Below are 23,387 nucleotides of genomic sequence, written 5' to 3' on the forward strand. Positions count from 1 at the left end.
GGTTGGCGGCGCTGTGGGGCGGCCCGTCCGCGTCCCCATCCCCTGCCTGGGCGGCGGGGCCATGGCGCTGCTGCGGGCCCGGGCGCTGTATGACTTCAGGTCGGAGAACCCGGGCGAGATCTCCTTGCGGGAGCACGAGGTGCTGAGCCTGTGCAGCGACCAGGAGATCGAGGGCTGGCTGGAGGGGGTCAACAGCCGCGGCGACCGCGGCCTCTTCCCGGCCTCCTACGTGCAGGTCATCCGCGCGCCGGCCGCCGAGCCGCCAGTGCCGCTGCCCGTGCCCGTCCCGGCCCGCTACGCGAATGTGCCGCCCGGGGGCTTCGAGCCCTTAGCCGCGCCGGCGGCCGCCTTCAACCCGCCTCCGGTTCAGCAGCAGCAGCAGCTGCCGCCGCCGCCGCCACAACAGCTCCCTTCCCCGGCGGCAGAGCCTTTCCAGCTGCCGCCTCCGCTGGCCACTTCGGGCTTCTCTTTCCAAGCGGTGCCTTACGGGGGCTCTTCCTACCAGACGAGCCAAGGCAGCGACGACGACTGGGACGATGACTGGGACGACAGCTCCACCGTGGCCGACGAGCCGGGGGTCTTGGGCAGCTCCTACCCGGACTATGAGCACGGTGGCATGGGCGGCGGCGCCTCTTCGGGCAGGTACCGCCTCTCCACCCGCTCCGATCTGTCGCTGAGTTCCCGGGGCAGCCACCCCGGCGGCCACTTGCATCACCCGGCCGGGGGCACCGGCGGGGCCAAAAGCTCTGCCACAGTGAGCCGAAACCTGAACCGTTTCTCCACTTTCGTGAAATCGGGAGGCGAGGCTTTTGTGCTGGGCGAGGCGTCCGGGTTTGTGAAGGATGGGGACAAGCTGTGCGTTGTGCTGGGCACCTATGGGCCCGAGTGGCAGGAGAACCCCTACCCTTTCCAGTGCTCCATTGACGATCCCACCAAACAGACCAAATTCAAGGGCATGAAGAGTTACATAGCTTACAAGCTGGTGCCAAGCCACACTGGGCAGCAGGTGCACCGGCGCTACAAGCACTTTGACTGGCTCTATGGGCGCCTGGTTGAGAAGTTTCCTGTCATCTCTGTGCCCCATTTGCCAGAGAAGCAGGCCACAGGACGTTTTGAGGAGGATTTCATTTCCAAGCGGCGTAAGGGCCTAGCTTGGTGGATGGACCATATGTGTAGCCATCCCGTGTTGGCCCAGTGTGATGCCTTCCAACATTTCCTCACCTGTCCCAGCACTGATGAGAAAGCCTGGAAGCAGGGCAAGCGCAAAGCTGAGAAAGATGAGATGGTGGGTGCAAACTTCTTCCTGACCATCAGCGTCCCCACTGGCCCCCTTGCTTCTCTGGACCTACAGGAGGTAGAAAGTCAGGTAGATGGCTTCAAGAGCTTCACCAAGAAAATGGATGAGAGCACCATTCAGCTCAATCAGACAGTCAATGAGTTCGCTCGCAAGCAGGTCACTGGCTTCAAGAAGGAGTACCAGAAAGTGGGACATTCCTTCAAGGGCCTCAGCCAAGCCTTTGAGATGGACCAGCAGGCATTTTCAGTTGGCCTTAATCAAGCCATTGCCTTCACTGCAGAAGCTTATGATGCTATTGGTGAACTCTTTGCAGAGCAACCCAGGCAGGACCTGGATCCTGTAATGGATTTGTTAGCGCTGTATCAGGGACATCTTGCCAATTTCCCAGACATCATCCATGTCCAGAAAGGTAATGTACCTGTAAATGCTTCAATCTACCTTTTAAACATATTTTAGCTGTGATGAATAGATTCTAGTCTCTAGTGTTTTTTCTAGATGCTCCAGAGTGTATGCCATGTTAGTCTGCTATTAGCAAAACCAAAAAGTTGTTTAACTTCCATACATTTGAGCTGTACCTTCATGACTTTTAGTTCTCACCATCTACAGTTCCTGTGTGTGTGTGTTCATTTACTTCATTGCCCCATTTATTTACTCCTCCCCTGACCCCACCCTTACTTGCCTATGCCAGCAGGGTGTTCATTAGTTTGTTTGTAAGACAAGGCTGCAACAAAGTACTGTACAGATTCTGAATTTCATCCTAAAATATTTTGCCTGTCTAATTCGTCTGAGACTGTTTCGTACCTATGATTTCTTGATAGTATTAATAATTACAGTCGCCTTGGAAGCAGCTTCAGATTTTGTTTTTGTTTGTTGTTTAAGTGAGCCACAGAGCAAGGCACTTTAAAACTAATTTGAGTCCGCATATGAATGGTTTGCTTTATGAATTAAATAGAGATCATGAATATGAGAGATTCCTTGCTCTACCTGGATACTGAGCCTTATATTCTTAGCCTTTGCTCCCATAAATGTACATTTGTAGCCAAACCCAACAACGTAGTTACCTAGGTTCCTTGTAGTTGACATTTCCAGGCCTTTATCTTTAAAGGTATGCAGGAGACTCTTTGCCAGTTACTTTGTGCCTGTTTTCCCACTGATCTCATTTCTCTTTTCTGTGTAGTTCTTAGACCAGTTTGGTGTGTGTGAGTGAAAAAATTACATAAAATCTAATGTGTTGTTTTAAAACTGTGTGAGAAGTTGACTTCTCTTTTTGGCTTCATTGTTTTTCGCCCTGGTATATATTTGATCGTTTTTTGCCCTGGTATCTATTTACTTGTGCAATTCTAATCAGTTAATGTGTGGTACATATTAAGGGACAAGGTAAGAATGCCATCTATTGTAGTGCAAAGAATATAGTTTACCCTATATTGAGCTGAAAGACTATGAGGCTATTCTCATGACTGCGCAAAACTGGGCTACTGGAGTCCAGCCCGGTTTCGTGCGGTCGTGTTCATCACCGGGTGCGAGCCCTCCTAGCTGCTAGCCCTCCTAATCCCGCCCCCCCCCCAAATAAGGTTAGTGGAGCTAGTGCTCACCCTGATTGTGAGTTGCCACAGCGCGGCTCCACGCTGTGGTGACTCACAAGAAGACTCCCGACCGGAAGGCTACAACAAGCCTTCTGGCATTGGGGGGCTCCCCAGGATGCTCTGCGCACTTGCATGGGGCATTCTGGGATTTCTGGGGAGTAGGCGGCCCCTGATCACTGCCGCCCCAACTGGCTCTGTGATGGAGCTGGTAATTGTGTGGGCGGCCGATCCAGCCACCCAGGGAGGAGGGAGCGACCCTCTGTCGGGAGGTAAGTGCTTTCGGGCTTCATCCTCACAGAAGGAGGTAGCTTCCTGGAGCGATCACAAGGATCACTTCTATGTCTCCTCCAAATGATACAATCCAAAATACAGTGAGAAGAGAGATGGAGTTGGTGCATGACATTCCAACCATTGAAATGAAACTTCCAAGGGAAATCTGAAGAACCAGTGTGTATAATTGTTGTTGAAACAACTGAAACTTGAGTACTTCCAGCCTTTGTGCAGTGTGTTGTATGTTTAGTCCATAACAATAACAAAAACAAATATTTATATACCACTTTTCAACAAAAGTTTCCAAAGTGGTTTACATAGAGAATTAATTAAAATAAAATAAAATTAATCCCTGCCCCAGAGGGCTCACTGTTTAAAAAGAAACACAAGATAGAGACCAGCAACAGTCACTGTGCTAGGAGTGGACAGGTCCAATTACTCTCCCCCTGCTAAATAAAGAGAATCACCACATTAAAAAGGTGCCTCTTTGCCTTAGCAGGGGTTGGCTGATCTTCATTAGCAGTTTTGAGATGTGAGTGGATGTAGAAACACTTCCGTAGTTACTGATATATCATTAAAATCAATGCTATCTCTTGTAGGAAGCTGTTGTGCCTAACAAAGGTCAGCTTGTTTTGTCAATATAATTCTATGGTATAGATTTTATAGTATAAAATAAATAACTACTAGCTGATCCCGCACAGAGCATCTGTGCAGTTGTGCACTGAGCCTGTGGCATACCCCCGCCCCGCGCTCGCGCGCTCTGCCCCCCCACCCAGCGCTCCGCCTCTCGCCCCACGCGTTCCGCCCCGCCCCATGCGCCCCGCCCCGTGCGCTCCGCCCCCACCCCGCACGTGCTTCCCCCTTGCCCCCGCCCCGCGCGCTCTGGCCCCCCGCCCCGCGCGCTCTGGCCCCCCGCCCCGCGCGCTCTGGCCCCCCGGCCCGCGCGCTCTGCCCCCCGCCCCGCATGCACTTGCTCTGCCCCCCGCCCCGCATGCACTTGCTCTGCCCCCTCTTTGCTGCACTGTCTCTGTGCTTCACTGTCTCTGTGCAGTCTCTGTGCTACACTGCAGTACTTTCTTCAGACTCATTTGCTTCCTACACTGGCAGTGTGACAATGTGATTACTATCTGTGTGCTGTTACAATAGTCTTGGCACGAAAGGACTTTGATGGATGCCATTCAGTTTAGCCAGCTATCATAATTTGGAAAATGTTTAAAATATGAATGTACACTAACATTTTCAGTGTTGTGTAAATGTTTTCCCTTTGCATAAGTCTTCTAGTTAGCTTATTGATTAAAATCCTAGTCAGGGTAGTGGGTTATACCTTGAAGAAAAAGCAGTGATGGATACTTGCCAGCTCCTGGAAAGACTGGCTTGTAAGTCGGCGTATTTCAGGAAAATTAATGTGTACCATGGATTCAGGTTGGCAGGATTTTAGTCTATTAAAAATGGAAGTAGTTGTATTTCAGTTATTATCAAACTGTTTCTTGGCCACTTGACATATATTACTTGCGAGTATAAATATTGTAAATTAGCATAGATGTAAACTCACAGGATTTTTTCCTGATGCTATCTCAAGACACAATGGTCTAGATCAGGCCTGCACAATTTATGCTCTACCAACCAAACATAACCTTCCAGTGATGTTTGGTGGCCTGCCAGGAGATTTCCAGACAGGGCGTATAATAATAATAATAAATAATAATAATAATAATAATAAAACAACTTTATTTGTTAGCTGACCCATAACAAATTGTTCTCTGGACGACTCACAACAGAGGATTAAAACATACAATCATAACACATTAAATCATAACAGACAAAAACAGGTAAAAAGAAAATACAACATTAAAACTCACTTTAAAATTAGTTAAAATCAGAACAAATTAAAAAACCCAAATTTAAAAGGCCTGTGTGGGGGGAAAAATCTCTACCTGGCATCTAAAAGAACAAAGTGATGGGACCAGGCGAACCTCACTGGGGAGGCTATTCCGTAAACTGGGTGCAACCACCAAAAAGGCCCTCTGCCTGGTAGCCACTCACTTCTCCTCATTTAGCAGGGGCATCCAGAGGAGGGCCTCTGAAGAAGATCTTAATATATGGGTAGGGACATATGGGGCAAAGCGCTCTCTCAGGTAACCCAAGCCATTTAGGGCTTTAAAGGTTAAAACCAGCACTTTGAATTGGGCCTGGAAGTGGAATGGGAGCCAGTGTAGCTGATGACGCATAATATGATCAAAATGTCCAATCCCAGTTAATAATCTTGCAGCTCTATTTTGTACCAGTTTCAGTTTAAGGACCATTTTCAAATGCAGCCCCATGTACAACACATTGCAGTAATCCAAGCAAGAGGTTACCAGAGTGTGAATAACTGTGGCTAAGCTATCTCTGTGCAGGTAAGGTCACAGTTGGCGTATCAGCCGAAACTGATAAAATGCGCTCCGAGCCACAGAGGCCACTTGAGCCTCTAGTGACAATGCTGGATCTCTGGGCACCCCCAGACTGTGAACCTGGTCCTTCAGGGGAAGTGCAACCCCATCTAGAACAGGCTGAACATCATTCACCCAGGCAGACGAACAACCGACCAACAGTACTTCAGTCTTGTCTGGATTGAGTCTTAGCTTATTCACCTTCATCCAGTCCATTACTGCATCAAAGCACCGATTCAGGACAGTCACCGCTTCACCTGCATCTGATGAAAAAGAGAGATACAACTGAGTGTCATCTGCATATTGATGACACCTCAAGCCAAATCTCCTGATGATCTCTCCCAGCAGCATCATATAGATGTTAAACAGAATAGGAGAAAGAATTGAATCTTGTGGAACCCCATAGAATAACTGCCAAGGGGTTGAGCAGTAGTTCTCCAGCACCACCTTTTGGGAATGGGCCTTGAGGTAGGAGTAGAACCACTTCCAAGCAGTGCCTCCCACACCCAACTCGGCCAGCCTATCCAAAAAGATACCATGGCCAATGGTATTGAAAGCCGCTGAGAGATCCAAGAGAATTTACATGGTTGCACTCCCCCATCTCTCTCTCTGCATAGGTCATCCCACAGGGCAACCAAAGCAGTTTCTGTTCTAAAGCCGGGCCTGAAGCCTGATTGAAATGGATCTAGTTTCTTCCAAGAATTTCTGGAGCTCGTCAGCCACGGCATACTCAAGCGCCTTGCCCAGGAAGGGAATATTGGCCACAGGCCTATAGCTGTTTACATCCTCTGGGTCCAGACTGAGTTTATTTAGGAGTGGTCAAATAACAGCTTGCATCAATGAAGCTGGGTCCACTCCCTCTTTCAATGAGGCATTTAGAACCTACTGGACCCAGCTAAAAATTTCCTCCTTACTAGGTTTAATAAGCCATGAAGGGCAAGGGTCAAGCATGCACATGGTTGGCCGATCCCGACTAAACACCTTGTCCACATCCTCAGGGACCAATCAAAACTCCTCTGGCAAAACTAGGCCAGGTTTTACTCTGGGCACCTCTCTCATTGATTCTGCATCAGCCGTGGTATCCAACTCATGACGAATGAGAGTAACTTTACCCTCAAAGTGCTGTGCAAATGCATCACATTGTGCTACTGAGGGTTCTAATGTATCCTGCCCACGGCCAGATTTCAAAAGACCCTGCACCACCTGGAAGAGCCCCGCTGGATGACCTTGAGAGGATGAAAAAAACGGGTTTCTTCTGTTCCATAACTGCCACAGAGTAGGCTTGATAATGAGCCCTAACCTGTGTTTGCTCAGACTCACCCCCAAGTTTTCCTTCACTTACGTTTCAGCTGTCTCCCAGCTTGCTGCTTCACCCTCAGCTCAGGTGTATACCAAGGTGCTGCACGGGCTCTGCTTTGCAGGAGAGGGCACTTGGGAGCAATCGTGTTGACTGCGCGAGTCACCTCTCCATTCCAGAGAGCAACTAGAGCTTCAACAGGGGTTCCTGTGATACCAGCTGGAAAATCCCCCAGAACCCCCAGGAATAGATTGTAGTCCATCAGTCTCTGGGAGGGAACCATTTTTATAAGTCCCCCACCCTTGCAGAAAGGTGTAGCCGCTAAGACTCTAAATCTCAGAAAGAAGTGATCTGACCATGACAAGGGCATAGTTGACATATCCCCCCACTTTCAGATCACCATCTTCCTGTCCAGTTGAAAAAAACAAAAACAAATCCAGAGTGTGCTCCAATTCATGTGTTGGGCTGACAACATGTTGGGACAGCTCCATGGTTGTCATGGCAGCCATGAAATACTGAGCCACCCCAGACAAGGCAGCCTCAGCATAGATGTTGAAGTCACCCAGAAAAATCATTCTGGGAGTTCTCAACAACAAATCCGAGACCACCTTTTAGCTTGCTTCTCCTCCAGAATGGAGGGTGTGCGTTCACATATTGGCCAGATTTACCCTGAAGTCCCTGTGAGCTATCAGGGAACACTCTAGACACAATTTGTTTTTTTCATTGCGCATTAGAGCGTAGCCCGATTTATTTCTGAGGTTAAAAAAATCCACTTTTGGGGGGCAAATTCAAACTCGCAGTAAAGCCATGGTAAAGCCTGGGAATGTTCCAGGTCTTTGGCAGGTACCTATTTTTGCAATTCCAAGCAGATGATAAAAAGACAGGGGGTTTATTGAGCTTTTGTTGAGCCATCATACAAGGCTGCTGGCCTGAATTTGGCTTGAATGGGTCACAAGTTGTGCAGGCCTGACTTGGACTCTCAAGAAATCATCAGTAATGTGTACATTTTATTTGAGTCCTTAAACTGTATTTGATTGCTTAAGGGTTTATTATTTGCAATGATCCCTGAGGTCTGAAGCATCCCAACGGCTGTGGTTTGTTAGAAATACATTGGAAAATGTAGTTATATAAAGCTAAAGGTGTAGGCTTTTACTAACCAGTTGTGCTGTGGTAGATGAAATGTTGGACTTGAAGAGGGAAGACCTGGATTCAAATCCCTACCCAAGCTTGAAGTTCACTCAAAGTTACACCAGCCTGGTGTAGTGCTTAGAGCAGTTTGGAGTAGGTTTGGACCAGGGAGATCTGGGTTCAAATTCTTCCTCAGCCATGAAGCCCACTAGGTGACCTTGAGCCAGTCATTGGTTGACATCCAGACTACCCCTCTGCTAATGCAACGTATCTGAGGGACAGGGGACATTGAGGCTGTTATTGCCCTGTGACCTCTTGGAGGAAGGATGAGATAAGTGTGTTAGAATCCATCTGGTTTGGGCCACATAAAAAGGTCAGGGCAGTATGTGATATTTTTGCACAGCTACTAGTGTATTTTGCATTGCTCTCTTCTCCCATCCCCTGCTATCTTCCCAGGCAACTGGTAACATGGTAGAGATTTATTCTGCTGCTAAATAGTAGCTGTGAAAGCATGGTAGCCATGCCCCTGCTCAACTATTTAGAGATTTAGATCTATTATGAGGTAGAAGATATTCACCACTGAGATCCATTTGAGCAAGTTTTTTTACAGTTGCCACCCGCACATTTGAGTTCAACTTGGGACCAGGCCTTCTTTATGACTGCCCCAGGGCTTGGAACGTTCCTCTTGTCAAAAGAAGAGCTTCTCTATCACCTTCACCACCCTCCCCTGCTAAAATGTGCACCTGAGAAGGCTTTTAGTTAAAATAATAGTTTTTCTTAAACGGCTTTGTTTTTATTGTGTCGTTTTTATTTTTGCTGTATTCTTTTAACAATGTGCACACCACCTAGAGAGATACAGATACTAAGCAGCTTACAAATAAGATCAATACCGTAAATTGTGCAGGATATTCCTTTGTGTAGACTATGTAGTTTATAAAATAATTGGGTTTGGAGAAAAGTTGAAAGCTCATTTAACTTTGTGTTTAACGGAACAAGAGTCTTGGGAGATTGAATACTTGATGTCCTAAATGCTTTGTATTAAGATTTTTGGTGAAGAATGCACTTTTGCCAAAATATTCACCTGTATTTGTGAAAATCTGAATGTTTGACAGTGTTGTTTGGTGCCATTTTCTTGTAACTAACATACCACCTTTTGAACTTTACTGTGGTGTTAATAGTAACTGCAAATGGCAATTTTCATCATGCTCTTAAAATAAATTCTCTCAAGAAATGAGGGGAAAGAACTAGACGTGGTGGTTTGCTTTGGTGCTCATCACAAAATTGTGCTTCCTGCCATGACTTGCTATTCTTGTGGGACATCTCAGGAGGGTAGTTCTACTTTGTTTCAGGCTCTGCTGTTTTTTTCTTTTTAAAGTTTGTGGCAGGAGGGGTGAGCAATTCCCATAGTGGTTTATTCCTTATTTGTCAGATTTCAGATCTTCCTGGTTTAAACCATAACCAAATAAAAGAATAGAAAATATCAGAAATTAAATATTGATACTTGTATTGAATGAAAAATAACCCTGGATTATCATGAGCATACTATCAGTCACCTTGAGAAATGGCAGCTAGGTGAGTTCTGCTGCATCCTTAAGATAACACCCTGCAGTAGAAGGAAAGTTGAGAGGGTTAAAGGAAATAGAATGAAATAGAACTAGAACTAAATAAATTGTGTCTGGGGATGATGGGAGTTGTAGTTCAACAGCTAGAAGGACAAGGTTGCCTGCCCCTGAACAAGAAGATCCCAAGTGATTGGTGTGTCTGCTGTCATTGACATTTGCAATAGACATTATAACCACAGTCATGTCTATCAGTATTCGAGCAAGTGAAAAGTGTGTTTAAATACCAGATGAAGTGTGGGCTGCAAGTGTTTACATGCCTACTGAAAATGGGATATGGTAAAAGTCTGTTCTAGGTTTACATTTAGAGTGCTTATTTTTCAAGTTAAAGGTAAAGTGTGTCATCGAGTCGGTGTCGACTCCTGGCAACCACAGAGCCCTGTGGTTGTCTTTGGTAGAACACAGGAGGGGTTTACCATTGCCTCCTCCCACAGTATGAGATGATGTCTTTTCAGCATCTTCCTTTATTGCTGCTGCCCAATATGGGTGTTTCCCAAATTCAATTTTTATTTATTTTAACAAAAATATTATTATCATTCATAACAAACAGAATAAATGAAAATGGACTTCCCGCACACCTCTCTTCATGAAAGATTAACTATAAAATTAACCCTTGCTATAATAATAATTCAAAACATAAATTTAAACCCTTACAAACAAAGTTAATCTTCCCAACCTGCATTTTTTTTCTGAATTTCGAATCCTGCTGTAAGATCCATAGTAGGAAAATAATTTTTTAGATACAACAAAAATGGTTTCCAATCTTCTTCAAAACATTCTAAGTTTTCTAAGTGAAGTGTTCCTTCAAGTTGGTGTGACCCCTGGCGACCACAGAGCCCTGTGGTTGTCTTTGGTACAACACAGGAGGGGTTTACCATTGCCTCCTCCCACACAGTATGAGATGATGTCTTTTCAGCATCTTCCTTTATTGCTGCTGCCCAATATTAGATTTTGACATTGCAAGTTTTTAAAGTCCCTTATAGTCCCAGTCTGGGTAGTTCTTGCATTTTGGTTATGTCCATTACTAGGGCTTTTAAAAAAGCATTATTATGGTAGAGTGTGGTACACTGAAGCTTGCAACAGATAATCTCATTCAGATTATTGCCTCCTGAATGAGTAAAGGTATTGTTCAGTTGGCCTGTCTGACTTGCAGGAAGGCCCTGAAGGAAATTTGGGGATATCACAGCTGGGTATAGGGTATTATGGAAACCTTAGAAAAGTTCTCTGGTGCAAGTAAGTAGTAAGAAGGAATTGATGCCAGAAGATGATGTTTCATGTTTATCAAAATATTGCAGAATTATGAATAAATTCACAAAGTGTTCAGCATTGTTGTGTGTGTGTGTGTGTGTGTGTGTGTGTGTTTGTATCATGTTCATGAAAAAAACATCAGTTGCAATAGTTTACATTCTCTCTCTCTCTCTCTCTCTCACACACACACACACACACACACACACACACACACACACACACACACACGGTAAACCATATTTTAGATCAGGAGCAGGTAGTTTGGGAGCTCCTGTTAGTTCTTGGGTTTGTCTGAAGTAGCTCTCCAGGGGTTAGGGCTGCCTTCTCCCTTCCTTCTCTTCCACCAATACTGCAAATCTGATTGGCTGGCTGAATAGGGCCATGGCTGCACTATTTTAAATCTCTCTCTCTCTTCTAGTGGTGTGCACAGAACTGGTGACTGCCTGTTCGAAGGTGGTGGTGGGGAGAGTTTTAAGGCCTGGGGAAGGTGTTTTTACCACACACACACACACACACACACACACACAGCATTTCCCCCACTGGCGCTGTGGTTTAAAACGGTCCCACAGGGCGGCAGTGTATCTCTTTGCCGCCCCGGGGTACGTTGGACTGGAAGTGCTTGGTGCGTGTTCGAGCGTGATGTGCACGTGCACACAGAGTACTTCCGGTTACTTCTGGTCCAATGTTCACCAGGGCAGCAAGGAGGTATGCTTGCACCCCACCGGACCGTTTTAAACCACAGCACCACCGGGTGGCGTGGGGAGTAAGAGCACCCTCCCCGATCCTTAAAGATACCCCCCCACCTTTGAACTGGCTGAACCGCCAGACTTTCGAACTGGTTTGGAGGTCCATGAAAGGGCCTCTGAACTGGTTCATGCACATCCCTACTGACTTCTACTTTCTCTACAGTTTTTTCTTTCACAAAGCAGCCTCTCTTGCTCCCCTTCTCAGGCAGCACATTTCTCCAGGATCCCTCATTCTGTTGATGCAAATTGTTGTACAAACTGCCATTTTTGCAGCTGGTTCAGCCTTCCCAAGCCACCACTGTGTGCTAGTAGCTTTCAAGGCTCTGGTTAGGCAGGAGGTGGGGAGAGAAACTCTCAGAAGCTTTAAGTCTGCCCATCTCTCGTTTTAGATTATCACCATGTGAGTACTGCAAGATATTCCCCTCAGGTGATGAAGCTGCTCTGGGAAGAGCAGAAGGTTTCAAGTTCCCTCCCTGGCTTCTCCAAGATAGGACAAGATTTTTTTATTGAACCAACAAACTACCAAAGCATACAGTGCGTTGCCAAAGCACAATTATATAGAAAGTCGTTGTTTGTACATGGTATATCTACAAAGATTTACACACAATGATTTGGAAACCCACAAGGTTATGAAGTATATGCAGGTAGACTGCAACTCGGGGGTGGGCGATTTCAAGGCACATCAGGTAATCGGGGGGGGGGGGTGTTACGTCCAACGTCCATTTCCACAATTTGTCCCATTGCTGTTTAGAAGAGATACTCTTGTCTTTTTGCACATAACCATACAAACTTTTCCAGAAGAGATTTACTGTCTCATCTGCGTGAACCTCTTGGTCGCGTCTTCCCTCCCTATTCCTATGCAGGAGCATTGCATAAATGACATACAGGTTTACTAACCTGATTACAAGGAGGGGAACATTCCAATTCCCTAGTATGAGGGCACCCATTCCGTCCCGTTTCCTTGAAGGTTTCTTTCTGGGACCTCGAAAGGAGGTTCTATCGCTCAAACCTGATGTTAGTTCTTCCCAAGTCTGTTTTTCCAAATCAGGCCACTCTAACAGCTTGCTTACTCCCTGCCACACTCTTTTGGCTACCACACACACTTTTAAGAAATGTGAGTGGGTTTCCCTGAATGTTTTACCTAGCTCACTAGCTTTCTGTTTGCAGGTGATTTTAGGGCACTCTTGCTGGTCCTCTGGGAGCCATGGCTTAGCCGCATTAAGTGGTAGTACTTGATGGTATAAGCGCCACCTTGTTTCCCATAAATGGAAAGGGACTTTTTTCTCCTTAAAGAGAGTGATAGGGTGATCGGGTTGCAACAAGTACTGTGAAGTGCGGTGTTTGTAGTGTTTACGTTCTAAATCAGGTTTTAAGAAACCCACTTCTAGAATATCTCCATAAATTGTTTTCCTAAGCTGCTTAACTGAGGAGGATCCTTTAAATACATCCGGTTCAACCTTCCATTTTTTAAGATAGGGCTGAGAGAGATTCCTGCCTGCGACCTTGGAGAAGCCGCTGCCAGTCTGTGAAGACAATACTGAGTTAGATAGACCAGTGGTCTGACTCAGTATATGGCAGTTTCCTATGTTCCTATGTAATGTTGCATCAAGTCATTTGATTTCAAGCCAACTGTCCAGGGACTTGGGTAGAAATCTTTCCCAGCTTTACTTGCTGCCATTCATTAACCAAACAGTCTGTAAACTTAGCTTGGGGCATTGTAAATGGAAAGTATAAGATAGTGAAAGTCTTAACCAATTGTTACCCATCATGAGCCCCTGGGATCAACAAACTTAAAGATATACATTCTACTGCAATTTGTCTTTAAGAATGCATCTATGAGTCTGGTTCATTAAGCACTTTGTATCTGAGCTTTTCTTGTTTGAGTAGTACTCTGTAAGCAGTGTACTAGAATGCATAATGGAATTCCAAAATGGAAAAAGGGATTCTTCATAAGTGATAAGGTGAAAAAGAGTTTCCAAGTTCAGCCAGACTACCACCTACACATTTGAAGCTTCCTGGTATACTTAGTTGTTTTTTAAAGGGCAACCATCAAAATTCTTCTTAGCTTTACATAAAACCTTTGAAATAAACATTAAAACAATTAATGATAGAAATTGCAAATAAGTGTGAAATCTTGTCAGAATTGAAGAAAATGTAAAGGTTTTGACTTGAGTTTCAACATAAAAGTTAAGTTATTGAGGAAAAACTCATGATTTGGAACTTTAGTGCATTGTTTGGATCCTGAGGTACATGAGCAGAAGGTGTTCATGCAAGCAAACTCCCCTGCCCCCTTAGCACAACAGCCCCATGCCCCCCCCCCCATCTGCTTTTATTCACACAACTGCTGCTTAGGATCTCACTTCTAGGGGCTTTTTGTCAGCAAAACCTGACTTTTGACATGGAAATTTGAGTATCAGTTTATTTGAGGCCATTCTCCTATATCTGATTTCAGATTTATTCAAACAGTTTCTTCAGGGCTAATGGTAAACTTCAGGAGGAGGAAAAAACCCTCAAAGTAGTGAGTGGCATCTTTTAAGATGGCAAGTTATCTGACATCTGATGTGTAGCATCAAAATTGTATGCAGATTTTTGATTTATTTATTTGCAGAATTTGCTTTTTAAAATCTGTTAATTAAGCTTCTTTTAAAACTCAAAAAAAACAACAACCAGTTTGGGGATTTGGCTAGCAATTTAAAGGGGATATCTGAGTAGGACAGAGGGAAGTATTGCAGACACAGAAACTTCTCTTTTAGGACAGCGGGAAAATGCTTGACTAACAAGCAGAAGGTTGCTGGTTCGAATCCCCGCTGCTACTATATTGGGCAGCAGTGATATAGGAAGATGCTGAAAGGCATCGTCTCACTCTGCGTGGGATGAGGCAATGGTAAATCCCTCCTGTATTCTACCAAAGAAAAAACACAGGGCTCTGTGGGCAACAGGAGTCGAAATCGACTTGATAGCACACTTTCCCTTTACTGGAACAATTTAGAGTCTTCCAAGTTTTCCTTTGAACTACTCTGCTCTAATCCATAAATTACCTTTTTTAAAAACTAAGGAGTCCTTAATCTTATGAAATTGGTTCTAAAGGACCAGTTTCCAAGTTCCATAGAGGAAAGATTCTGAAAAAAGAAATACTGCTCCTCCAAAAGTACCTTTAATGTGTATGTGTGCACCCCACAGTATCTTGCACAGAGTAGTAATTGTAAGTGGTGTTTACCTTTCCATTTTCAAATTTTACACTTGAAAATTTGCATTTAGTATGTGTCGGGTTTGGGGGATTCCAAAATTTAAAATAGCAACTTTTTTTTTTTTACACTGTGTTTTTGATCTGCTGCTCTGAGTGATAGTAAAAAGGATAATTTGTGCTCAGCTGCTTATTTTCTCTCTTGCCAAATAAGACATAAATCATGTTTTTATTTGGGGAAATACACATCTATAAGAAATGTGCATGCAGCAGAATCAGACAGCCTTCTGTGGTCCCTAATCTCACTTTTACACAAATGAATGTTAAAATACTGTAAAGCTACTTGTTAACAAAATCGTGCAGTATTCTTATGAAATGAGCAATTCCCATTCCTCAGGAAAGGTAAAGTGTGCCATCAAGTTGATTTTGACTCCTGGTACCCACAGAGCCCTGTGGTTTTCTTTGGTAGAATACAAGAGGGGTTTACCATTGCCTCCTCCCATGCAATATGAGATGATGTCTTTTCAGCATCTTCCTCTATCGCTGCTGCCCGATATAGGTGTTTTCCCATAGTCTGGGAAACATACCAACAGGGATTTGAACTGGCAACCTTCTGCTTGTTAGTCAAGCACTTCCCTGCTGCACCGCTGAAGGTGGTAGTTACAATCTATTTGTAAGTTCACATACTTTCATTTCAGACAGGCATTTTAGCATGAAACCAGTATTATTAATGTTCTGTACTCCAAGTTGGCATAGCATTGCTGCTATAAACCTATAACCCCATGATCATTTTTATGTTTCTGCTGACCAGTAAAACCCTGAAACATATCAAAAGCCCCAGAACTTTCTAGTATCAACATGACAATGTTGTATCTGCATTTTTATGAGGTTATTCAAATCTGCTGTTGATTGTGGAAGAATTATATTTTTGTGCATATCCTTTTCTTACATCACATAGATTTCACTTTAAGTAGTTACGGTATGTTAACTGATTTTTGACCCTACCCCTTAATATTGAGTACATTTGGCTTCACAACATGTGTTCAATTTCTACTTGTGAAATTGTCTTTACTCAGCATAAAATGTATGTGACTTGTATAATAATATTAACGTGTGCTTTAACCTATAGCCATATGTTCTTTTTTCTGGATATGGAAAATTTCTAAACGTAGGTGGCTGGTTTTGCCATCTTTAATTTATGCACTGGTTATATAAAATTGCAGTATGGTCAAAATTCATTAGATTGTAGACCTGCTGCTACTCCACTGTACAAAATAGAGAGATCTTTACTATGAGGGTTATCCCTTAACTAATCAGTGACTGACATTCTCACTACCGAGGCATCTACCTTCAAGCAGCTACAGGGACACACTGAGTGCTCACACACTGCTCTGTTGAGAACTATGAGCATACTCAGTGGTGGATCAAGACCTCTGTGTACTTGAGTCAGGGCACCAAATGTTGCCCCCTCCCATGCATGCCTCCTCCATCTTTCCCTTTTTTTAAAAGAGGGAGCAGGAGAAAATCTTTATGTCTCAGTGGCATCACTGCTTCACTGCCTGAAGCAGCTTCACCTCATGGAAGGGTCATCCCTGAGCGCAATTGTGCAAGAGTTCTAGAGGACTAATATTGCTCTCCTGCCCTCCAGAAACACTCTGTAGAAGGGGAAACATGTCCCTTAGGGGGATATATTTCCCCCTCTACAGAGTGCTTCAGGAACATAGGAGAGAGCCCAGAGATATTAGTGCTTTTGCACAATTGAGCGGTGCTCATAATTCAGAATGCAACTGAGCACTGTGCGGATTCTCACTGAATTTCCACAGCTGCTTGAAGCGTAAATACTTCAGTACTCAGTTTTTTGGGCTACAGTAGCTGACTTCCTAACCTCTGACTCTATTGGCTTGTTCATCTTGTTTTTATCTGTAAGCCACCTTGAGTGTGGGAAAGAAGTCAATGAATAAATTTTATAAGAATTCTAAGAGCGAGGGTGAATGCAAATTTTGAAGTACACACTTTTTGCATATGGTTTAACAATGGGATGGAGTGGTTTTATATTTAAAGACAAGACTTTTTGAAAGATTTTTGTTCAGTGATCTTTTGGTCCCAGAGCAGACAAATCCAACAACTGCATGGAGTTCTCTTTTTGGGGTGCTCCTTGAGGCAGCTGTTCTACTTAGCAATCCATTAATGTGCCTCAGCTTGTGACTTATATCTAGTGATTATTCTTGGCACTAATGTAAATGTTTGAAACCAGGTGCATGACATGGGTCATATTGTGGGAAAAACCTATATCTACTTTCTACTCTTGCCATAAAAGTAGAATTGACAGAGAGGAATTGATGGAGAGCTTACAGCACAGAGACATTGTACTTTCCATACTGTAAGCATTTGCATGGTATAGCCCCAGAATGGACTACAGTAGACATCTCAATATTCCTACTTTGTTTTAAAAATTCCATAATTTTACAAATAAAGTTCAAAAGATCGCATTAGAATTCCATTGGTTCCCTTTTAAAATCCATCATTAAAATATCAAAAATATTTTGTTCCCCCGCTCCAAATCCAGCTCAGGTCTTGTACAGATATGATGATAATTACAAATATTACTTTACAGCACATAAGTAAACCAGAAAGCAAAGCGAGAGAGATTTTTTTTGTTATACATCTTGAAACACTCAAAGCACAACAGTATTTGCAACTAGCAAGGGAAAATTGGAATGTCATGAGGGGAAGGGCAGAGTAAGGAATTTTTAGCCGAATGCCTAATATCTTCCTGTTCTTGCAGCCTATACTGCCCTTTGATCTTCATGTAGCACAGGCCAGGCTATGTATACCATGTAGTCTCACTCTTGCAAGCAATTGCCCATGCTCCATGATGGAATGTCATCAGTGGTTCTTATAAGCAGAGATTACTGAGGAAAGTTGGTAGAGACATGACGTAGCCTTCTTGATTTCAAGTGGTAAGGTTAATTCATTATATTAATCACTGGGCAGTTTAGGAAGGACTTTAAATTTACATAGTATTTTCTAGCTGAAGAATTTCTGTCTCACCAATCTCGAGGAAAAAGAAGGGTAGGCTTTAAAAAAAAAAAAGCTAAAAGCTAATTAGAAATGAATGTTCTTTTAAAACAAATGGAAAACAAGCTAGACTTACTCATGTCTGCCCTATAACATCCAGATGTTGTAATCAAATCAAACTAGTTTTACTAGTTAAAGCAAATTTTAGTCTAGTAGGATGGTTTTACTTTTGTGGTAAATCTGTTCTTGAAGTTTTGTTTTACCACTTTTGGAAAGAAGTGCTGTTAACTTGCTCAAAACTAAAACATAACTCTGTATGGTATGTATCAGAGTTTCAAGGCCAAGCCATCATTATTCTGAGATCTTATAGGTTCACAGTGACTCAGCATGACTCAAATGGGATGACAGATAATGTCGACATGAAGCATTCATCCATTTTGTATTTACGTTTTTGTATATACAGTACCTTACATACTTGGGACACTTCCTTGTCTGCCAGAATGAGCCAGTTCATATCTTGGGTAATGGGTCAAAGAAGCACTTTTAAAATGAGAAATCTTTTATATTTAGCAGGGGAACAGCAGCTGTCCTTATTCAACCCAGCGCAGCTTCCTTCACAGTGACTGTTACTGGTGTTTCCTTGATGTATCTGTTTAGGTTGCAGTCTTTTTTGGATGTAGGAAGCTGCCTTATACAGAGTCAGACCACTGGTCCATCTGGCTCAGTATTGTGTATACAGTGACTGGTAGCAGGTCTCCAAGGTTACAGGTAGGGGTGTGCACGGAACCGTTCTGGGCAGTTCATTCTGAATTCAAAGGCCTGTGGTTTGGTTCTTTTAGTCAAACTGGCTCATCCCGGTTCTGGGTCGCTATGCTTGTTAATGGTGATGCGGTAAGAATTCTGTATTACAAGCAAAGGGGATCCTCACTCTAAAGGGGTTGAAAGGGCAGGTGGCGGGGGGGGGGGGGAGGGCACCTTACCACTGGTGGCTCAGTGGTGGCATTCCCACCACCACCACCACTACCAATAACAGCAAGGGCCTGGTTCTGGCCTCTGTTCATGCAGTGGTCTATGGATGAATTAACAGCTCCAGAATCCCCTGGGATATTTGGCCTTCTGGGACATACTTGGCTTACATGGGGATTGTATGCTTGTCTCACATCCTCTATAATAAAAGGCTTGGTGTCCATCCGTGGACGGACATCAAGCGTGTGTCCGTGCCTCCGATGGTCGTTCTGGGCATGCGTGAAGCGCATGCCCAGAACAGGGCAGGGAGACACAACCGCCGGCACCCGGCGGCCATGTTGGGCGGCCAAGCGGCCGCCCAGAAGAAGCCGGGAAGGGGCGGCGGAGAAAATTGGCCGAGGCGGCGGCAGAGCCGCCGCCACGGCCAGAAGAGACAGAGACTGGGCCGGCGGGGGGCCGGAGTGGAGGCCGGCGGTGGCGGGCAGCCCTGGCCCGGCCGGGGAGACCGGCGGCGGCATGGAGGCCGAAAGCGAAGGGCCCGCGCTGGCCACAGACTCCAAAGACGGCGGCGCCCAGCCCAGGGGCCCTTGCCGCAGCATGGAGGCAGGCGGGCATGGAGGCAGCGGGGGCGGGAGGGATGAAGACAGGCCGCGGCATGGAGGCAGGCGGGGGCGGGAGGGAGAATGGTGGCGGCGGGCCCGGAGCCCAGAACCTCGGCCATGAGCTGCGGCGGAGAGGGAAACTGGACGGGGGGGAAAAAGTGAGAAGGGGCAAGGGAGAGGAAAGAGGCAAGGGGGGGGAGGGAAGGGAAGGCTAGCGCCTGTTATTATAACGGGCTAAAAAATACTAGTAGGGTATTAAAAATGTTTGAGGCAGGTTTGAGCAGAATGTTCACTCATTGAGCTGCTCAGAGTTTTGAAATAAACAAATCTAGCTGTAATACACACACATTTTAGATCAGCATTTAACATCCTTCATAACTTTTCATCTGAAAGATTTGTTAAGGGGACTTCAGATAGAGAGAATCTGAAGTGCCTTTTGGAGATTCTGATAACTGTTAACACTGCAACTCTTGAATCCAGGCAGCTTATAGAATTGACTCTTATTTTCTTTTAGAAATCTTATTTACTTGTAGAATTGACTCTTATTTACTATTTACAGGCTGTAAATAGTTTGAACTGAAAACCTATTATACAGTCGGAGAGCTCCAGTGAGTGGTAGTGTGAAGGAATGACCCCTTCCCACTTTGTTTTATGGTGTGTAATTTGTTTTGTACTTGCCGTCTGTGTCCACTCCAAGCTCTGTAAGGGTAAAAATGTTTCTACCTTTGACAAGCTGTTCTGAGGTAAAAGTTGTCAACTGCAGAGTTTTGGAGAGAAAGTTGTAAACTTACTATTGGTTGTCTCCAGGCAGAGAAAGAAGGTTCTAGCTGCCTGAGGTAACAAACTTTCTCATTGGCCAAGATATCCCTATAGAACTGAATAAAAGGGTGACAGTGTAACAGCAGCCACCTAATGGCTCAGCAGGGAAATGCTTGGCTATCAAGCAAGAGGTTGCTGGTTCGAATCCCCATTGGTACATCTATATCGGGCAGCAGCGATATAGGAAGATGCTGAAAGGCATCATCTCATACTGCGCAGGAGATGGCAATGGTAAACCCCTCCTGTATTCTACCAAAGACAACCACAGGGCTCTGTGGTTCCCAGGCATCTAAACCTACTCGATGGCACACTTTACATTAGTGTTACACCAGGGGAGAGAGAGAGCTGAGCTGAGTGAAAGGGTTATTTTTGACGTTTTGCTGCTGACTGTTGTTTGAGCTAGAAAACTAGAACACTAGCAGTATAAGATTGAGCTGAAACGGCTAGGGAAGTTAGCAGTGAGCTGGTCTTACTGAAGTCTGCTAGGCCTTGTGATAGAAGGCTAGCAAGTTTGCTTGGCTGTATTTTGTAATTTTTGTCCTCTTGCCAACCTTAATCTCTCATCTCCTGTTCCTGTACTGTTTTATTGGGGTCTTTTTTCATTTTTAAAACCTTTTTCTCTCAAGTAAACCTGTTCTTGTTTTTAATATATTTTCTGGTGTCTCTGTCAGTTATTTTAGTCCCACCTCATGCCTACCTGCCCTTTTTACCACACTACTAAGTTTTGGTCTTGTTTTTCAAAGACAGAGGGTTTAGTGACTATAAGCCTATGTAGTCACATCAGTTTAACAGTCTTTTTGATGGCAGTGGATGGTAAGACTTGAGGGCAGCTGCAGCCAAGCCCTTGCAGGTAGTCTTGCTTCATTGCTAATTGTTTTGGCCACACCAAGTTCTCGCAACAAATTATGTACTCTGCATATCCAGTCACATGTTTGCTGGTGTGGTTATACTTCCCGGCACACACAATTAGGGAAGGGGTCATGCCCATTGGCGAATGTCCTAACATGCTGTTGTGGAGGGGCTGTTCATCTTAATCACCCCTCTCCACGTGCCCTAAATGCCTGTTTAGTTCCTATTTAAGGTATCTGGAGTGAGGTGTAAAGGGGCAATTTAGATGAACAGCTCTCCCCCACCCCCACCTCGCAATAAAGGAATGTGCTGAGAGCATGTTGGGATGTCCTCCAATATCACAACGATTGTGCTCTGAGTGCAACCCCTTCCCTAACCGATACCCTAAGACAGTGTTGTCTGTACTGGCCCAGTGTTGTTCATCCGAAAATGGAAATAACTGGTTTGGATTGATTTAAAGGAAAAGTGTAAAAAATGTTTTGTCACTTTCAATCTTATTTCTGTCCTTGCATAACCCTTGAGTTTGTAGATAATAAGATTGCAGTAGCTCAAAGGTACTTGCTCTCAGAATAATGTGAGCAGTTACTTACCTGCTCTAGAATTCAAGTATATGTTGTGTTCAGTAGCAATGTGGTATAGTCCATAACTGATGATCTGAAATCACCAATATTATATTCCAGATGGAGTTTACTTTCAAGAACTGATATTGCTATTAGTTCTTTGGGATTAGTGGGCCTTGTTTGGGCCTTATTTGACATGTTAAGCACTTGGATACTGCATGCAGAACAAGCACTAGTTGTGGTAACTTGTATCAAGGAAAGTATCCATGTTTGCATATAACTTTTATTTTTTCTCTCATGGTAATAACTTCTCAGTTACATAGACATTGACAGCAGGCTTACTTAGTGATATGGCTCTTAATAAGATGTATTCCAGCCATCTCTTAATTCCAGTATATATATTTTTGTTCATTATGCAGGTGCCATTACCAAAGTGAAGGAAAGTAAGCGCCATGTGGAAGAAGGGAAGATGGAGCTCCAGAAGGCTGATGGCATCCAGGATCGTTGTAACATTATTTCTTTTGCCACCTTGGCAGAAATTCACCATTTCCACAAAATTCGAGTTAGGGACTTCAAATCACAAATGCAGCATTTTTTACAACAACAAATACTTTTTTTCCAAAAAGTGACACAAAAGTTAGAAGAAGCTCTTCACAAGTACGACACTGTTTAATTTCTGGATGATTGTGTTTTTGGCTTAATTCTTGGACTTCGAATGGTGGATATTCCTTGGCATGTGGATGAACTAAGAAACAAAGTCAATCATCACTCTCAAATAGCTATTAGCAACTCTTGGGGTGCTGTATAAGGATGGTTTTTAATCAATTTTGGATTCCAGCTGAACCTAATAATTGCATAAGGAGGAAATAATTATGTCTATATAGCGGAGACTGTACTACACATTGTAACTAAATTATACTCCAAATGACTACACTACCATTGTAATGTTTTTGAAATAATGGTTATACTATTTGCCTTATTGCTTTTTTGAAATACGGTATTTTAGTGCATACTCTGTAGACCTCAAAACCTTTTGGGTCTTTAAGGAAGTTGGCTAGATTTTTAAAAAGCCTGCTCCCGATGCCTTTTTAAAATTCTCTTTGGTTTGAATTTTCTAAATTCAACCAATTCTCTGTTTACAAATTCCTGATAGAGCAGCTATGCGACTTTGTGCCTTTAGACTCACAGTTTTTCATTTTCTTTTCTAATAAACCACATTTTTATGACTGAGTGAATAAAGGGCTGGCGCCTGTGATGGGGCCTGATTTCAAACCTCATCATGACTGGGGGTGGGACTAGTTGTCATATAACCTGCACTCTAGATATTATGATAAGTGTTGGTGGAAAAAAGAAACACTTAAAATCATTCTAGACTTTGTTTTGATTAAAAATACTATTTATTACTTGTACCAGAACCTTAAAGAAACAAGTAAGAATTGAGCACTGCAGTATTTCCTTTCTTAACATGGCAACATAAACCTTCCAGTGTAACACATTTTTGAATAGAAACTTGGACCACTTATCTAATAAAAGAATACTGAAGAATATCAGTGCGATAAGAATACAGGATCAGTGGCTGATACTTGTATGTATGTGTAGTTTTGTTTTGTTTTGTTTTGAAGGATTGTCTTGTGTAGCTATTGCTTTATTTAACTCTAATCATGAAGCAACATTGCCAGTTGGAACTGTTGCAAATCACAAATTGCCAGTAAAGCTTAATTAAATTATTGATTGTTGAGAGGAAAGTGGTAATAGCCAATGACAGACCTCTT

At 43.8% G+C, this 23,387-nt stretch overlaps 2 protein-coding genes across 4 annotated transcripts; one reads left to right on the plus strand and one right to left on the minus strand.

Moving 5' to 3' along the window:
* The first annotated feature begins 6 nt into the window (after positions 1 to 6).
* SNX18 (sorting nexin 18) lies at positions 7 to 23,184 on the plus strand. The gene is made up of 2 exons (XM_053299769.1): positions 7 to 1,706; positions 22,035 to 23,184. Exons 1-2 carry the CDS (start codon positions 62 to 64, stop codon positions 22,286 to 22,288), a joined length of 1,899 nt encoding a protein of 632 aa, XP_053155744.1. The 5' UTR covers positions 7 to 61; the 3' UTR covers positions 22,289 to 23,184.
* Positions 1,183 to 9,608, minus strand: LOC128346445 (uncharacterized). 3 transcript variants are annotated; one of them, XR_008316972.1, is made up of 5 exons: positions 9,558 to 9,608; positions 6,922 to 9,446; positions 5,781 to 5,842; positions 4,475 to 4,589; positions 1,183 to 1,345 (listed from the first exon to the last, which is right to left on the minus strand). XR_008316972.1 is itself a non-coding variant. In XM_053299770.1 (3 exons), the coding sequence occupies exons 2-3, from the start codon at positions 7,253 to 7,255 to the stop codon at positions 5,553 to 5,555; spliced, it is 624 nt and encodes a 207-aa protein (XP_053155745.1). In that variant the 5' UTR covers positions 7,256 to 9,446; positions 9,558 to 9,608; the 3' UTR covers positions 4,859 to 5,552. The 3 variants fall into 3 exon arrangements, 1 of the variants encoding a protein (XP_053155745.1); XR_008316971.1 differs by having other exon boundaries at positions 5,781 to 9,446; XM_053299770.1 differs by lacking the exons at positions 1,183 to 1,345; positions 4,475 to 4,589 and having other exon boundaries at positions 4,859 to 5,842.
* Positions 23,185 to 23,387: the final 203 nt, after the last annotated feature.

The sequence above is a fragment of the Hemicordylus capensis genome, chromosome 2, assembly GCF_027244095.1.
Source record: "Hemicordylus capensis ecotype Gifberg chromosome 2, rHemCap1.1.pri, whole genome shotgun sequence".
In the NCBI taxonomy this organism is placed as follows: domain Eukaryota; kingdom Metazoa; phylum Chordata; class Lepidosauria; order Squamata; family Cordylidae; genus Hemicordylus; species Hemicordylus capensis.

What these genes read in the sequence shown, in the direction of transcription:
- SNX18 (XM_053299769.1), top strand. Translation starts at nt 62, where the DNA reads ATGGCGCTGCTGCGGGCCCGGGCGCTGTATGACTTCAGGTCGGAGAAC. An exon ending in CATCATCCATGTCCAGAAAG is followed by an intron (nt 1,707 to 22,034) that starts GTAATGTACCTG and finishes TTCATTATGCAG; the next exon opens with GTGCCATTACCAAAGTGAAG.
- LOC128346445 (XM_053299770.1), bottom strand. Translation starts at nt 7,255, where the DNA reads ATGTCAACTATGCCCTTGTCATGGTCAGATCACTTCTTTCTGAGATTT. An exon ending in AGCTGGGAGACAGCTGAAAC is followed by an intron (nt 5,843 to 6,921) that starts GTAAGTGAAGGA and finishes CTTTTTCATCAG; the next exon opens with ATGCAGGTGAAGCGGTGACT.